This window comes from Macaca nemestrina, chromosome 5 (genome assembly GCF_043159975.1).
Source record: "Macaca nemestrina isolate mMacNem1 chromosome 5, mMacNem.hap1, whole genome shotgun sequence".
NCBI lineage: Eukaryota > Metazoa > Chordata > Mammalia > Primates > Cercopithecidae > Macaca > Macaca nemestrina.
In genome coordinates, this window is record NC_092129.1 from 152,486,604 (window position 1) to 152,503,032 (window position 16,429).

Sequence of the window (16,429 nt, forward strand, 5' to 3'; positions counted from 1 at the left end):
TTTCCTCCTCCCTACAGTGAGGTAGGACCTTAGGGCGCCCGCCTTGCGCAGGCGCGGTCAGAGGCCGAGGCAGAGGCGGGGCCCGGAGCGAGGCGTAGGGGGTGTGGTCAAGGCGCAGTAGGGGTTCTCGCGGTGGGTAAGGGACGTTCGGGAAGAGTCGGTTGTGGGCGGGAAGGGGTTGAGCGGGGGTGCTGGGAGGGTTCAAGGGGTCCAAAGGGGAAGGGGGAACAGGGGCCAGGTGAAGGGGTAGATGAGGAGATCAGAACAGCCTTAGAGCTCAGGGGCCAACTGGGTGAACAGCCTTGGGTATCTAGGGGAGCAGTGGGGGGAGAGCAGAGCCGGCTAGCGTACAGGGGGCGAGAGCAGACTATTGAGAGATGGGGGTGAGGGTAAGGACCAGAACAATTCCTTCAGAAAAAAGTAGATTAGGATGTAAAAAGGGACCGGAGTAGGGATCCCAGATTCGGGTAAAAAATAGATTAATGAGGGTGGGAGGGTGGGGGGAAGGTCTTAAAGTGCCCACTATGTGTTAGGACTCGAGAAAGAGGAGGCGGGCGGCAGGCATGGAAGCTGAGGGGATAGTAGAGAGAAGCTGAGAGGACAGCCGCAGGAGAGATTTGGATGAGATGTCAGGACGCTGGCTTTTCTGCCTGGGGATCTAGGCTGCTTGGATTCCCAAGGTCTTGGGAAGGGTCTAGCCCTGCATGTGGCCACATTCAGCTGGGGCCAGGCCTTGGGCCAGCACTTTAATAGGGAAGGACCCAAGAGTCATGGCCTGGTGGTGTCTGGATGGGATTCCCCCAGGCCTTGCTGAGCCATGGAGAGAACTCTGGAGATGGCGCTCAAGACCCCTGCACTGTGTACCTCCTTTCTCACCTCTGGCCAGGGGCAGCAGGGACCATAGAAACTTAAGGAGGAGGGTAAAGGCACTGCCCAGAATCCTGAAAGTATGAGTAAAGCCTCAGAGCCCCTCTCGGTCTGTCTTTTTCAGTAAATTCTCTCCACTTGATAGTTAGTTGCCTGGGTTCCCTGAGGAACCAGGTTGAGACAAGCAAGTGAATTTGGGGTATCTCCTACTTCTTTGGGGAAGTAGGAAAAGAGCTGAGCATCGGGTGGACCTGGCTGTAATTCAAGGATTATGACTTTGTTATTGTAGGGGCTTTCTCTTTGGAAGGTGGCCTGAAAATTGAATTGGAGTGTCTTTGTTTCTCCTGTTGTCCAGGGGAACATAGATGGCTGGAGACAGAATCTAGAGCCTTCAAATAATGTGGAGATGTTTCCACCTTCAGGTCAGTGGGACCAGACAAGGGGAGTGGTGGTTGTCTCTGCCTGGGAAACTGACCATCTTTGATTTTGTAATTCTTCAGGTTCCACTGGGCTGATTCCTCCCTCCCATTTTCAAGCTCGGCCCCTTTCAACTCTGCCGAGAATGGCTCCCACCTGGCTCTCAGACATTCCCCTGGTCCAACCCCCAGGCCATCAAGATGTCTCAGAGAGGCGACTAGACACCCAGAGACCTCAAGTGACCATGTGGAAACAGGATGTTTCCAGTGACAGGCAGGAGCCAGGGCGGAGAGGCAGGTAGGGATCCATCCTCGCTGTTTTCTCAGGCTGGCTTGCTAGTGACCCTTCTTCACTGGAATAAACTCCTTACCCTATTTCAGCCCTAGTTTCCAGAACCTACTCATTTTTATGCAAGCAATTATTAGTTCCTGCAGTGCTTAGATAATAAAGCAGTGTGCTAGGTGCTAGGGATGAGGATAACAATAATGAATAAGACAAATCCTGACTTAAATTTGTAATTAATAAGGAATCTAAAATCCTAAGAGGGGAGATAGATTGACCATCAACTGATGGTAAAGCATAGTATGAGGCAAGATGAAGAAGTGCAAACTAGAAGTAGAGACCCAGCACTGTGGCAGTGTGGGTTCATTCTGATGGAAGAAAGCCTTTACAGAGGACATGCTATGGGAGCTGGCCATGCTGTCGTATTGTCTGTAAACATTCTTATTCTTGTTGTTTCATGTGTCTTCCCAGATGTACTGGGATATCATTCTGCCATTTTGCTCTAGAGTAGGATTACATTAGAAGCAGCAGCACAATGAAGAAGAAGGAGCACTAGACTGGGTGTCAGGAGACAGAGACTATATTTCTAGTTTGGCTACCAGCTAGAGGACATTTGGCAAGTCAATTTCCCTAGCCTACAGATCCCTGATACTTAAATAAAGAAAGAAAATAAAGAAAAGGCCAGGTATGGTGGCTCACACCTATACTCCTAGCACTTTGGGAGCTGAGGCAGGAGGATCACTTGAGCCCAGGAGTTCAAGACAAGCCTGGGCAACAAAGCGAGACTTTGTCTCCACAGAAAATAATTAGCTGGCTATGGTGACATGCATTTGTAGTCCCAGCTACTCGGGAGGCTAAGGTGGTAGGATCGCTTGAGCTCAGGAGTTGAAGGCTGCAGTGACCTATGATCCAGCCACTGCATTGAGGCCTGGGTGACACAGTGATACCCTGTCTCTAAAAACAACAACAACAGTCTCCTGTGGTCCTGGGTGTCAGAGAGACAGCTGCCTCAGGAGCCACGTTCCAAGCTGGATTAAACTTCACGTGATATTGGTAGACAATGTCTCCAAAAGCTGGCACTATGTTATTTATGTACTGTTCTCTCAGACTCCTCATAAAGTATACCTAACACTCAATAAATGCATTTTAACTAGCACCTGGCCTCACCATATTGATACTGGAAGCTCAGCTCTCTCTATGCCCATTCCTCCCTCAAACTTCTTGCCCTTAAATCAGAATTGAGAAGTCTCTGTTCTTCCAACCTTTCCACTTAAAATGTGTGGCCTAAAAATAAAAAATAAATAAGACAAAAAAACACCAAAAAACAAAAAGAATGTGTGGCCTAATGATATACACATTTGATGTTGGATCTGTCTGTATGTAGCTCTCTCTAGGGAGATCATGTTCCATGATCTCAGCCAGACTTTAGGTCCTGTGAGTCCAGGCACTGGACTTAACATGCTCAATAGGGCTTTGATGAATGATGATGATGTCAATGCAGACATCCCCATACCCCAGCTTCAGCACCCCCTTCACCTCCCCACACGGGGGCAGAGAGGTCCTCTTTTCCTTCTGGCTATGTTTACACCCTCAACTATCCTTCCAGCACTGGAGACAAGTCTCACCTGCACTAACCTGTCTTTGAAGGTCCTGGGAGCTGGAGGGGTCACAGGCCCTGAGCCAGCAGGCTGAGGTGATCGCTCGGCAGTTGCAAGAACTGCGGCGGCTGGAGGAGGAGGTCCGGCTCCTGCGGGAGACCTCACTGCAGCAGAAGATGAGGCTAGAGGCCCAGGCCATGGAGCTGGAGGCCCTGGCACAGGCAGAGAAGGCCGGCCGAGCTGAGGCTGAGGGCCTGCGTGCTGCTTTGGCTGGGGCTGAGGTCGTCCGGAAGAACTTGGAAGAGGGGAGCCAGCGCGAGCTGGAAGAGGTTCAGAGGCTGCACCAAGAGCAGGTGAATGCAGGGGTGGGAAGGATTTAAATTCATAACGGAGAGCTGGGCAGTAGCTTCCAAGCAAAGAACAGGTATTGCAGAAGAGACTCTCCATGAGTAGTGAGTAGTGGAGTGATGAGACCTTTGGTGAAAAGAAACACACATGGCCTAGAAAGATGGAGAATTTGGGTATTTTGATCTTAATTCAGGTTGCACTTTTTCCCCAAGACTCAGGTGGCCTCCCACGACTTGAAGCCCTGCTTCCTTTTCTAGTAGGAAGTAGTTTGCCTCCCTGCTTTACTCTGGGTACCAATTCATCGGGGGTATTGTGGAGGGCAGTGAGGAAGGTGGATATAAGGGGGCTATGGTGGACTGGGAGAGAGAGATTATTCAGTCCGCAAACTCAGTGCTTACTCTTTGCCATCTCAGACTCAGTGACCAAATTAGCCTGAATCCTGCCTTCATGGATGGAACTGACAGCCTCATGGGGGATACACACATCCACTTTTAATTTAATCATAATTAATTGCAATCAGGAGGAGTGCCTTGAAGGCGAAGGACTAGAGAGCACTAACTTAGTCTGGGGTTCAGGGAAGGCCACTGTAACCAATTGGACATGTCAAGGAAAGAAACCATAAGGCCGGGTGCAGTGGCTCACGCCTGTAATCCCAGCATTTTGGGAGGCCGAAGCAGGTGGATCACAAGGTCAGGAGTTCAAGACCAGCCTGGCCAACATGGTGAAACCCCATCTCTACTAAAAATACAAAAATTCACCAGGCATGGTGATGCACACCTGTAATCCCAGCTACTCAGGAGGCCGAGGCAGGAGAATCACTTGAGCCTGGGAAGTGGAGGTTGCAGTGAGCCGAAATTGTGCCATTGCACTCCAGCCTGGGCAACAGAGCAAGACTCTGTCTCAAAAAATAAAATAAAAAAGGAACTGGGAGAAAACGAGAGAGAAATTCTTTGTAACCTTGTAGTGGGCAAGGCCTTTCTACCTGTGAGTCAAAATCCAAAATCTAGAAGCCGTAAAGGAAAAGATTGATCCATTGACTTTATAACATGAACATTAGGAATGGCAGGAAAAAAAAAAAAAAAAAAAAAAAGCTCTATTTATAGCTCAGATCACAAGAAAAGGGTAATATCCCTAATATAAAATGTGTGCCTAGAAATTGGTAAGGGAAAGACCAGCAATCCAGTCAGAAAGTGGACAAAGGAGATTCATGAAAGAAACTTAGAAACAAGAAGCTAGGCCGGGCACAGTGGCTCACACCTGTAATCCCAGCACTTTGGGAGGCTGAGGTGGGCAGGATTACTTGAGGCCAGGAGTTCAAGACCAGTCTGGCCAATATGAAGAAACCCAGTCTCTACAAAAAATACAGAAATTAGCCGGGTATGGCGGTGGGCGCCTGTAATGCCCCAGCTTCTTGGGAGGCTGAGGCAGGAGAATTGCTTGAACCTGAGAGACAGAGGTTACAGTGAGCTGAGATCACCACACTCCAGCCTGGGCAGCAGAGCGAGACTAAAAAAAACCAGCAAGCTACCATTTGTGCTGAATAGGAGTTGGCCAGTGAATAGGTGTGTGAGGTCCAATGGTCGCTGGAGGACACTCGGCAGGACAACCGGTGGAGGCGGGGACAGGCGGAGGCCAGAAGGCTGGAGCATAGAGATCAGGGGCACTGAGTGTGCTGCAGAGCATGGGACCCAGGGCACAAGGCCTTAGCCACTTCAGAACTTGCTACTTTCCCTTAAGAGCAATGAGCAGGCTGGGCACGGTGGCTCATACTTGTAATCCTAGCACTTTGGGAGGCTAAGGCAGAAGGATCACTTGAGCCCAGGAGTTTGAGACCAGCCTGGGCAACAACGTGAGCCCCCATCTCTATTTTATTAAATAAACTAGGGCTGGGCATAGTTGCTCACATGTGTAATCCCAGCACTTTGGGAAGCTGAGGTGGGTGGATCACTTGAGGTCAGGAGTTCGAGACCAGCCCTGCCAACATGGTGAAACCTCATCTCTACTAAAAGTACAAAAATTAGCTGGGCATGGTGGCTCATGCCTGTAATCTCAGCTACTTGGGAGGGTGAGGCAGGAGAATCGCTTGAACCTGGGAGGCAGCGTTTGCAGTGAGCTGAGATTGTGCCATTGCACTTAATCTGAGCAACAAAGTGAAACTCCATCTCCAAAATAACAAAAAGAAAACAATTGTTTTTTTAAGTGATAAGCAACTGTTGAAAGGTTTTAGGCAGGGAAATGACATGACTAGATTTGTATTTTATGTCTAAAAAGTTTTGTCATTTATATCCCCCAAATTAACTTTATTGTTGTATGGAGACGGGGCTAGAGGAGGCAGACGAGGAAGCAGGGTGGCCACTTTGCCCTCCTTCCCAGTCCATCCCATGACTGTTGGTGGCTCTGACACCCCTGCAACCCTTTGAGGTGCCATGAGCAAAAGACATAAAATTCCTCCTTTCCTGGAGCTTTCCTTCCAATGTGGTCTGACAGATAGTAACACATACACATAAGCAAGATATGGTCAGTGCTAAGTGCTCGGGAGGACGTGAGCAGTTGATGGGGCACAGGAGGGTGGTGAGGGTTATTAGAGGGCCCAGCGAAGCCACCCTGAGGAGGGGCTATCACCTGGGGTCTGTGGAGCAAGGAGGGGCCGCTGTCTGGTTCTCAGCGGACTCCCTGTGGCTGGAGCGGGGAGCATTGGGAGAGCCTCCAGGGTGAACTCAGGAGGCAGGCAGAGGCTGGGTCCCCCGGCCTGCAGGTGTGGAGAGATGCCTGGGTTTTGCTGTGAATGCTGTGAGAAGCCACCGAGGGTTTGTAAAGACTAGTTAGGAGATGGTCACTGTTGCCCAGGCAAAAGATGAGGGTAGCTTACCTTGGGTTGGTGGCAGTGGAGACGGAGACGGAGAGAGGTGAAGATAATGTTTCGGGGGAGATTGGACAAGAACTCCCGATGGGTTGTGGGGCAACTGCAGAGAATGAGTTACCAGCTCTCCATTTGCTATGCAGTTGGGTGATTGGTTTGGTCATTGTCTAAGGTCACAGAAAGTGGGAGTGAAGGGAACAAGGAAGGCCTCCATGTGGGGTCGAGCTCCTGCTGAGCCCCCTCTTCTTTCCGCAGCTGTCCTCTTTGACACAGGCTCACCAGGAGGCTCTTTCCAGTTTGACCAGCAAGGCCGAGGGCTTGGAGCAGTCTTTGAGTAGTCTGGAAACCAGGAGAGCAGGGGAAGCCAAGGAGCTGGCCGAGGCTCAGAGGGAGGCCGAGCTGCTTCGGAAGCAGCTGAGGTAGGTGGGTGGATGCCGACGGGGGCCCAGCAGTTGGTGATGTGGTGGGTCTGCAGGGTGCCCCACTGATGGCTGTCCCATTCCCACCCCAACCCTAGCAAGACCCAGGAAGACTTGGAGGCTCAGGTGACCCTGGTTGAGAATCTAAGAAAATATGTTGGGGAACAAGTCCCTCCTGAGGTCCACAGCCAGACATGGGAACTGGAGCGACAGAAGTTTCTAGAAAACATGCAGGTGAGTGTGCAGGAGTGCATCTGTGTGGGGACTTGGGGATCAGGTTGGGGGGCAAGTGTGGCCCTTGGAGGAGCGTGTAGAGCACAGCCCTCAGGAGAGAAAGTGGTACCCGAGGCGGCATGGAGGCCCTACAGGGGGGCTGCTTCTCTCCACCCGCAGCACTTGCAGGAGGACCGGGATGGCCTGCACGCCACCGTGGAGTTGCTGCAGGTGCGGGTGCAGAGCCTCACGCACATCCTCGCCCTGCAAGAGGAGGAGCTGACCAGGAAGGTATGGCCCGACCCCCAGATCCCTCACCCTCGGCCGCATCCTACACCTACTGTCCCCCACCCTCCTCCCTGTGGGCGGGAGGGTTCGATGTGCCCCAGAACCTGCTTGGATCTCTTTCTTCCTGTGAACTCCTCTTGCTGTAGCTCATGTTGTCCGGGCAGGACAGAGGAGAAACAAAGATGCCACCTCCTTCCTCTCCTCCCCCAGGAGCCCACACTTTCCTCCCGCTCCTTCTCCCTCAGGTTCAACCTTCAGATTCGCTGGAGCCTGAGTTTACCAGGAAGTGCCAGTCCCTGCTGAACCGCTGGCGGGAGAAGGTGTTTGCCCTCATGGTGCAGCTAAAGGCCCAGGAGCTGGAACACAGCGACTCTGTTAAGCAGCTGAAGGGACAGGTCACTGCACTCTCTTTTCTCCCGGTATTCCCTCCCAGCACCTTGCTCCTTCCATAAGAGTGGCATCCATTCAACCAATGTTTATTGAGTGGTTGCCACATGCTGGGCACACAGCCCTGAACAAAACCGAAATGTGGAGCTTGCATTCTAGAGCAGAGACACAGAACACGCACGTAAACAGATCATGTTCAGTAATTATATGTGCTGTATAGAAAGATTCAAGCTGGGTGCAGTGGCTCACGCCTATAGTGCCAACACTGGTCTCAAACTCCTGACCTCAGATGATTCGCCTGCCTCAGCCTCCCAAAGTGATGAGATTACTGGTATGAGCCACCGTGCCCAGCCAAGTAAAATGCCAGCAGTCTAGGAGACTGATGCAAGTGGATCACTTGAGGTCAGGAGTTTGATACCAGCCTGGGCAACATGCGCAATCCCGTCTCTACTAAAAATACAAAAAATTAGCCAGGCGTGGTGGCTCATTCCTGTAGTCCAGCTACTGTGGAAGCTGAGGTGGGAGGATCACCTGAGCCTGGGAGGTCGAGGCCCCAGTGAGCTGTGATCGCACCACTGCACTCTAGCCTGGGTGACAAAGCGAGATCCTGTCTCAAAAAAAAAAGAAAGTAGCAAGAAAGATTGAAAAGATAATGTGACAGAGAGACTGGGGGTTGGGTCAGCCTCAGGTAGGATGGTCAGGAACAGCCTCTCTGAGGAGGTGACAGCATCTGAGGAGGGTGGCATGGTCAGTTGGTGGGTCCTGTGGGGTGGGTCAAGGGCTCTTCCCATGTTCAAGTGGGCACATGGAATGTGGAACATGGAAGGAACACTGAACTCAGATTCTATTCTCAGGAACCTAAGCTTCTGTCACCCTGCATGGCATTGGTTCTTTTTCTTTCTCTTTTTGAGAAGGAGTCTTGCTCTGTCACCCAGGCTGGAGTGCAGTGGCGTGATCTCAGCTCACTGCAACCTCTGTCTCCCGGGTTCAAGTGATTCTCCTGCCTCAGCCTCCCAAGTAACTGGGATTACAGGCACATGCCACCATGCTTAGCTGATTTTTGCCTCCCAAGTAACTGGGATTACAGGCACATGCCACCATGCTTAGCTGATTTTTGTATTTTTAGTACAGACAGGGTTTCACCATGTTGGCCAGGCTGGTCTTGAGCTCCTGACTTCAAGCGATCTGCCTCGGCCTCCCAAAGTGTTAGGATTCCAGGTGTGAGCCACCACGCCTGGCCCCTGCATGACATTCTCTGCACCTGCCACTTTGCTTCTAATGCCTCCCTCAGCTTTTAGCTCTAGAGGCCCCTGCCCAGCTTCATCTCCTCCCCCAGGTGACCTCACTCCAGGAACAAGTAACAGCCCAGAGCCAGGAGCAGGCCATTCTGCAGCGATCCCTGCAGGACAAAGCCGCAGAGGTGGAGGTGGAGCGGATGGGTTCCAGGGTTGGTGTCAGCCTAGTAGAGACTCGGGGAGGGCAAGGGAGCCGTGGTCCAGGGCTGCAGCCAGGACTTAGGGAGGGACCCTGTCCTTTGCTGCATCCTCCCCAGGGCCTGCAGTTGGAGCTGAGCCGTGCTCAGGAGGCTAGGCGCCGGTGGCAGCAGCAGACAACCTCAGCCGAGGAGCAGCTGAGGCTTGTGGTCAATGCCGTCAGCAGGTATCAGGGATGAAGGGGCTGGTGGAGTAGTGTTTCTGCCACCTTAGCTTCCTGGGCACCTTGTTGCTGAGGAGCCTCGGGCAAGAGGGGCTGGAAAGCTGGCCACTGGAGGCTACAGGGCTGGGCAAATTTAGCCCTATCAATGTTCCTGTGTTCATTTCTCTTCTGGGGCAGCCTCCTCTGCATTCACACCTGATTGCTTGTCATGAACTCCCCACCGCATGTTGGGCTGGAGGTGAGGCCTTGCTTCCTCCTGCAGTTCAGTCTAGTAATGGCTTGAGCTAAATAGAGCACCGGGGAGGATCTTCACTTGCAGCATTGTTCAAGGATGGAGAGTGTAGACACTTCATCATCCTTTCCTTGTCTAAAATTTTACAGGCATTCTCTGTTTCACTGGAGAAAAATTTAGTCTTTTTATTTATTTATTTATTTTGAGACAGAGTCTGTGTCACCCAGGCTGGAGTGCAGTGGTGCAGTCTTGGCTCACTGCAACCTCACTTCCCTGGTTCAAGTGATTCTCCTGCCTCAGCCTCCTGAGTAGCTGGGATTACAGGCATCCACCACCACGCCCAGCTAGTTTTTGTATTTTTAGTAGACACAGGATTTCACCATGTTGGCCAGGCTGGTCTTGAACTCCTGACCTCAGGTGAGCCACCCACCTCACCCTCCCAAAGTGCTGGAATTACGGGTGTGAGCCACCGCGCCTGGCCTAGTCTATTTATTTAAAGCTATATACTTACTTGCTTACTATTCCATCTAAAATGTAAGCCAGTTAGTTTCCTTCTAAATCAATTGCCAGCCTTTGTGTCTCATACCAACTTCCTAGTTGTTTCATTACCAACAATTGTTCTACGACCTTCGGAAAAACTTCTAAGGAAACAGCAAAGCTTCTTTGTGCTGGTGATGACTTCCCCTCAGCCTTGGACATTGAGATACCCAAGGCAGGTAGTTCTTAGCACAGTGTCTGGCTTGTAAATGTTTATCGTTATCATGAGGCTCTTCTTGATGGGTTAATTTAGATAAAGATAATTTTTGGTTTAGCGAAATTAAGATGCAGGATGAGTCCTTGCCCACCACTTCCTTCTCTTGGATTTGTACCTTGGGGACTAATTCAGCTTAAAAAATTATGAAACATTTCACACTTGCATGGAATTAAACTAGTTATGATGACGTACCACCCAGGTTCAATCCATTGCGTGTGCCCCCTACCTCCAGGAGAACAGAAGGATGTGCTGCGGACAGGGTTTGACTTTGGTACCAGGCGATCACAGAAATGGTCTGTGTAATGATGCATTGCCAAAAGTCCTCCAGGCTTAAAGCAGTCCGAACTCGGATTGTTGCTGGGTTTATTAGATTGTCTGTAGGTAATTGGAGATTTTAATACAAGCTGCGGTAGGTGTTGGAAGCATCTACTTGAACAGTTTCCAGATGAAAGTGGACTCTGCCGTGCTGCTGGGGATGCAGCTGCAAGCCTTCATCATCGTGTGTTTTTCTGTGGGTGCAGACCTGGACTCTCCTGAGGAAACCCCAGGCGGGCCCTAGACACTCCTTGGCCTCCTCCAGGGGCCTGTTTAAGCTGCTCAGTTTTCATGAGCCAGGTTGGTCCTACTTTTGGCACAGCCAGCTGGTAAAGCATGTGGGTCTGCCCGTCATTGGTGCTAAATCAACACTCCTGGGCTTGGAGAGGATGACTTTGTTTTGGTTTGGTTTTTTGAGATGGAGTCTCACTTTGTTGCCCAGGCTTGAGGGCAGGGGCGCAATCTTGGCTCACTGCAACCTTCACCTCCTAGGTTCAAGTGATTCTCGTACCTCAGCCTCTGGAGTAGCTGGGATTACAGGCATAAGCCACCATGCCCGGCTAATTTTTATGTTTTTAGTGGAGACAGAGTTTCACCATGTTGGCCAGGCTAGTCTCCAATTCCTGACTTCAGGTGATCCACCTGCCTCGGCCTCCCAAAGTGCTGGGATTACAGGCAGAAGCCTCTGGCCAGAGAGGATAACTTTACTCTTTGATGCACAATAGTGAGCGAAACACAGGTTGTGAGAAATAAGCTTAACAGGTTGCTTTAAAAGATAGTCATTTAATGCATTCTTGGGGCAAGGGCCCTTTAGATAATTGATGGAAGCTGTGCGTTCTTCACTTGTATGACAGGACAGGATTGAGGGAGTTGTCTATACTAGGCACAGCAAGTCCTTTGGGAATGAGGGGAGGCATGGAGGGTCAATGACCTGTGCCCTCTCCAGCTCTCAGATCTGGCTCGAGAGCACCATGGCTAAGGTGGAAGAGGCTGCCGCCCGGCTTCCCAGCCTCAACAACCGACTCAGCTATGCTGTCCGCAAGGTCCACACCATTCGGGGTGCGTAGGGCAACTGTGAGCCATGTCCCGCCCCCGCCCCCGCCCCACCAGCTCGGACTTTCTTCTTCCTGACCCAGCTCTGTGATCCCACATCCATTCACCTTCCTCCTTTCACCAGCCCTTGCATCTCTTTTTCCCTTACTCCCTGTCCCCCACTTTCTCCCATGCAAACTTCATCTCTTTTTCTCCCTGCCTTTTCCCTCCCAGGCCTGACTGCTCGAAAGCTTGCCCTTGCTCAGCTGCGCCAGGAGAGGTGAAGTTTGGGCACTTTGAGGTGGATGGGGCTTTAGAGCATTGGCTACTGGGACCCCCAAAACCATGAGAACTGAGGCAGGATGGGTGCTTTGGGGTCAGGCAGCTGGGTGATTTCTCCTGACTCTCTCTTCCCTGTCCCAGCTGTCCCCTACCACCACCAGTCACAGACGTAAGCCTTGAGTTGCAGCAGCTGCGGGAAGAACGGAACCGCCTGGATGCAGAACTGCAGCTGAGTGCCCGCCTCATTCAGCAGGAGGTGGGCCGGGCTCGGGAACAAGGTACACCTGGTTGTCAGGGGGTGGCGAGGATGAGGAAAGACCCGGTGTCTAGGGTGCTAGGAGAGGCCTGACCCAGCACCCCCTCCTTTTAGGGGAGGCAGAGCGGCAGCAGCTGAGCAAGGTGGCCCAGCAGCTGGAGCAGGAGCTGCAGCAGACCCAGGAGTCCCTGGCTAGCTTGGGGCTGCAGCTGGAGGTGGCACGCCAGGGCCAGCAGGAGAGCACAGAGGAGGCTGCCAGTCTGCGGCAGGAGCTGACCCAGCAGCAGGACCTCTACAGGCAAGGTGTCGAGAGGGAAAGGGGTGCTTCCCTTGGACCGTGGCGTGGGAATTGCAAATCAAATCTCCTGCTGATACGCCCCGTCTGCACTTTCACCCCAGCCCTGCAAGAGAAGGTGGCTGAAGTGGAAACTCGGCTGCGGGAGCAACTCTCAGACACAGAGAGGAGGCTGAACGAGGCTCGGAGGGAGCATGCCAAGGCCGGTGAGCCTTGCCAGGGTGGATAGGGCCTTCCAGGAAGAAGGAAGTGTTAAGACATAGGTTATTATTTTCCCCTCAAAGTTTTTTCAAAGCTTCATTACAGGAAGTAATGAAGGTATCCATGAATAGCACAGATGATTTCTCACTTCATGAACACACCCATGTAGCCAGCACCAGATTAAGAAACAGCATATGACCGGGCGCGGTGGCTCACGCCTGTAATCCCAGCACTTTGAGAGGCCGAGGCAGGTGTATCACTTGAGGTCAGAAGTTTGAGACCAGCCTGGCCAACATAGTGAAACCCCATCTCTACTAAAAATACAAAAATTAGCTGGGTGTGTTAGTGGGTGCCTGTAATCCCAGCTACTTGGGAGACTGAGGCAGGAGAATGGCTTGAACTCGGGCGGCGGAGGTTGCAGTGAGCTGAGATCACACCATTGCACTCCAGCCTGGAGAGCAAAACTCAGTCTCAAAAAAAAAAATAAATAAAGAGCATATGACCAGCTCAGGACCCTCCTATACCCCTTCCAGTCATACCCCTTCACAGAGGCCACCACCTTCCAGATGTCTAACACCAGCAATTACCCCCTAGCAAAAATTTCACACACCTAAACAAGTTAAAAGAATTGTGGCCAGCGCGGTGGCTCACACATGTAATCCCAGCACTTTGGGAGACCAAGGCAGGAGGATTGCTGGAGCCCAGGAGTTCAAGATCAGCCTGGGCAACACAGGCTCCCATCTCTTTTAAAAAAAAAAAAAATTACAAAAATTAGCCAGGCATGGCGGTGGGCACCTGTAGCCTGAGCTTACTTGGGAGGCTGATGTGGGAAGATCACACGAACCTGGGAGGTGGAGGCTGCAGTGAGCCGAGATTGTGCCACTGCACTCCAGCCTGGGCAATAGAGAAAGACCGTGTGTCTAAAAAAGAATTGTGTAATGAATATATCTTCTCTAAATATAGCAGTTAACATTTGCCACATTTGGTCTCTTATCTATATACACGCATATTTGTGCATCTTTTGAATCACTTTAAGTTGTAATCATTTAATGTGGTTTTTTGTTGTTGTTGTTTTTTGTTTTTTGTTTTTTTTTTTTTGAGACAGTCTTCCTCTGTCACCAGGCTAGAGTGCAGTGGCATGATCTTGGCTCACTGTAACCTCCGCCTCCCGGGTTCAAGTCGTTCTCCTGGCTCAGCCTCCTGAGTAGCTGGGATTACAGGTGCCCACCACCACGCCCAGCTAATTTTTGTATTTTTAGTAGAGACAGGGTTTCACCATGTTGGCCAGGATGGTCTCGATCTCTTGACCTGTGATCCACCTGCCTCGGCCTCCCAAGGTGCTGGGATTATAGGCGTGAGCCACCGCGCCCGACCATTTAATGTTTTAAGTAAGTTGTAAACATAAGTTGTTCAGCTGCATCTCCCAAAGCCAGTAAATTCTCCTATGTAGCTGCAATCATCACACTTTAAGACAAGGAACACTAATTGCACAAAATCTAACTCAGTTCATATTGAGATTTCCCCTGCGGAACTCCAGGATGGTTCAGGGATGAGGAAGATACTAGGTTCAGATTCCCAGGCTCCTAGAGCGTCAGCCCCCCCCCCCCCCGCCCCCCCCGCCCCCAACTGTACAGAAGAGACAGATCCACAGAGCAGAACAGCCCCCACAAGCCACAGGGTTGGTGACCCGGCGTTTGTTCCTGTCTTCATGGTGCCTGGCTGCCTCTGGCCTGACCCACACCTGCCTCCCCTGTGCCTTGGCCGCTCTGTAGTGGTCTCCTTGCGCCAGATTCAGCGCAGAGCCGCCCAGGAAAAGGAGCGGAGCCAGGAACTCAGGCGTCTGCAGGAGGAGGCCCGGAAGGAGGAGGGGCAGCGACTGGCCCGGCGCTTGCAGGAGCTGGAGAGGGATAAGAACCTCATGCTGGTAGGAGACGGGACGGCAGACAGGCAGACACTAGGGCCCATCCTGGGCTGGTTCCTGGGCTAGAGGTGTGGAAAGAGGATGGTGAGGGAGGTTCTACCCGGGCTAGGTGGCGTTTAACCCTCTCCTTCCCAGGCCACCTTGCAGCAGGAGGGTCTCCTCTCCCGTTACAAGCAGCAGCGACTGTTGGCAGTTCTTCCTTCCCTACTGGATAAGAAGAAATCTGTGGTGTCCAGCCCCAGGCCTCCAGAGTGTTCAGCATCCGTACCTGTAGCAGCAGCAGTACCCACCAGGGAATCCATAAAAGGTCTTGGGCCAAGCACAAAGGGACAAGGGACAAATGGGTGCACTTCAACAATCTCCCCTCCAGACTCTTGCATGATGAGTGGTGTTCTCTGTGATCCTTCGAGGCCCTTAGCCTCTTTTAGCGATGCCCAGCTTGGACCAAAGAGCCTCCTCTCTCCCAGTCCTCATTTCCTGTGTCAGCCCTGTTTCCCCTGTAACCACGAGCACCTCCCCTTGTCTGGTGCTCATCTCCTGCTATCTTCCTTCCCAGGGTCCCTCTCTGTCCTGCTCGATGACCTGCAGGGCTTGAGTGAAGCCATTTCCAAAGAGGAAGCTGTTTGTCAAGGAGACAATCTTGACAGATGCTCCAGCTCCAATCCCCAGATGAGCAGCTAAGCAGCTAAGAGCCCAGGGAAAGCCAGCCTGGGGGCTGGGAGGATCCTGGAGAAGTGGGTGGGGACAGACGAGCCCTTCCCCCTCCCGGGGTCACCCTGGGGAACACCGGCTGAGTCTAAATTCTGCTCTAAATAAAGACGACTACAGTAGGAGCCATTGTTTGGAAATGTAATCTCTGGGAATCTGGGAATTCTCCCTGCAGCCATCTCTCTTGGAGATGTGAGAAGTGGTCCCACCCATAGCTCTCTGGGTGATACCTTTTCAAATCCTTTTTCTAGGCAGCTTTGGAAATATTTGGGAAACTTCTGCTTTTCTTTATTCTCAACTTTTAAAACTCTTTTCTTCTGGAAGATGATAAATGCTAGGAGTGGGGAAGACGAAACATTCACTCATTCAACAGGAATGTCAGAGCCAGGCACTGTATTAGCCTGGGGGCCACCTGGGCCCTGAGAGCCTACATCCTAGTGGGAGAGAGAGGGCCGACGACCTAAACAGATGAACAAGATCATTTCAAACAAGTGCTTGAAGAGAAAGTATAGTACAATTATGTGATAGAAACTAACTCTGGGGAGAGGCCTCTGAGCAAGGGACCTTGTGCTGAGAGGCCTGCCTGAAGTGGGCTCCTGTGGAGGCCAGGAGGGCTCTGTAGAGAATGGTCAAGGACGCTGCTTCAAGGCCAAGATGTGGCCAAGTTTGGATTTTACTCTAAGTCAATAGAAAGCCATTGGAGTACTTCTTTAAAAATGGGGAAGAAGGCCAGGCGTGGTGGCTCACGCCTGTAATCCTAACACTTTGGGAGACTGAGGCGGGCGGATCACAAGGTCAGGGTATCGAGACCATCCTGGCTAACACGGTGAAACCCAGCCTTCACTAAAAATACAAAAAATTAGCCAGGTGTGGTGGCAGGTGCCTGTAATCCCAGCTACTCGGAAAGCTGAGGCAGGAGAATTGCTTGAACTGGGAGGCGGAAGTTGCAGTGAGCTGAGATTGCGCCACTGCACTCTAGCCTGGGTGACAGAGGAGACTGGAAAAAAAAAAAAAAGAAAAAAAAACATTGGAGGGCATAGTGGCATGCACCCATGGTCCTAGTTACTCCAGAGGCTGAGTTGGGAGGATTGTTTGAGC

At 51.6% G+C, this 16,429-nt stretch overlaps 1 protein-coding gene across 15 annotated transcripts; it reads left to right on the plus strand.

Annotated features, from left to right (window-relative positions):
• Nucleotides 1-97: 97 nt before the first annotated feature.
• Nucleotides 98-15,456, plus strand: LOC105498631 (coiled-coil alpha-helical rod protein 1). Of its 15 annotated transcripts, none has more exons than XM_011770848.3 (18): nucleotides 98-132; nucleotides 1,223-1,289; nucleotides 1,368-1,581; nucleotides 3,214-3,517; nucleotides 6,628-6,791; nucleotides 6,890-7,025; nucleotides 7,185-7,295; nucleotides 7,538-7,687; nucleotides 9,016-9,126; nucleotides 9,232-9,338; nucleotides 11,583-11,695; nucleotides 11,903-11,948; nucleotides 12,092-12,228; nucleotides 12,321-12,509; nucleotides 12,606-12,707; nucleotides 14,475-14,626; nucleotides 14,759-14,930; nucleotides 15,180-15,456. In XM_011770848.3, exons 2-18 carry the CDS (start codon nucleotides 1,274-1,276, stop codon nucleotides 15,302-15,304), a joined length of 2,349 nt encoding a protein of 782 aa, XP_011769150.2. In that variant the 5' UTR covers nucleotides 98-132; nucleotides 1,223-1,273; the 3' UTR covers nucleotides 15,305-15,456. The 15 variants fall into 15 exon arrangements, with proteins under 15 accessions (XP_011769150.2, XP_011769147.2, XP_011769148.2 ...); XM_011770845.3 differs by having other exon boundaries at nucleotides 108-136; nucleotides 1,157-1,289; XM_011770846.2 differs by having other exon boundaries at nucleotides 108-136.
• The last annotated feature ends 973 nt before the right edge of the window (nucleotides 15,457-16,429 follow it).

Coding starts and splice junctions, on each gene's coding strand:
- LOC105498631 (XM_011770837.3), top strand. CDS start 705: ATGTGGCCACATTCAGCTGGGGCCAGGCCTTGGGCCAGCACTTTAATA. Junction 3,518..6,627: donor AGAGGCTGCACCAAGAGCAG/GTGAATGCAGGG, acceptor TTCTTTCCGCAG/CTGTCCTCTTTGACACAGGC. Junction 7,688..9,015: donor TTAAGCAGCTGAAGGGACAG/GTCACTGCACTC, acceptor CTCCTCCCCCAG/GTGACCTCACTCCAGGAACA.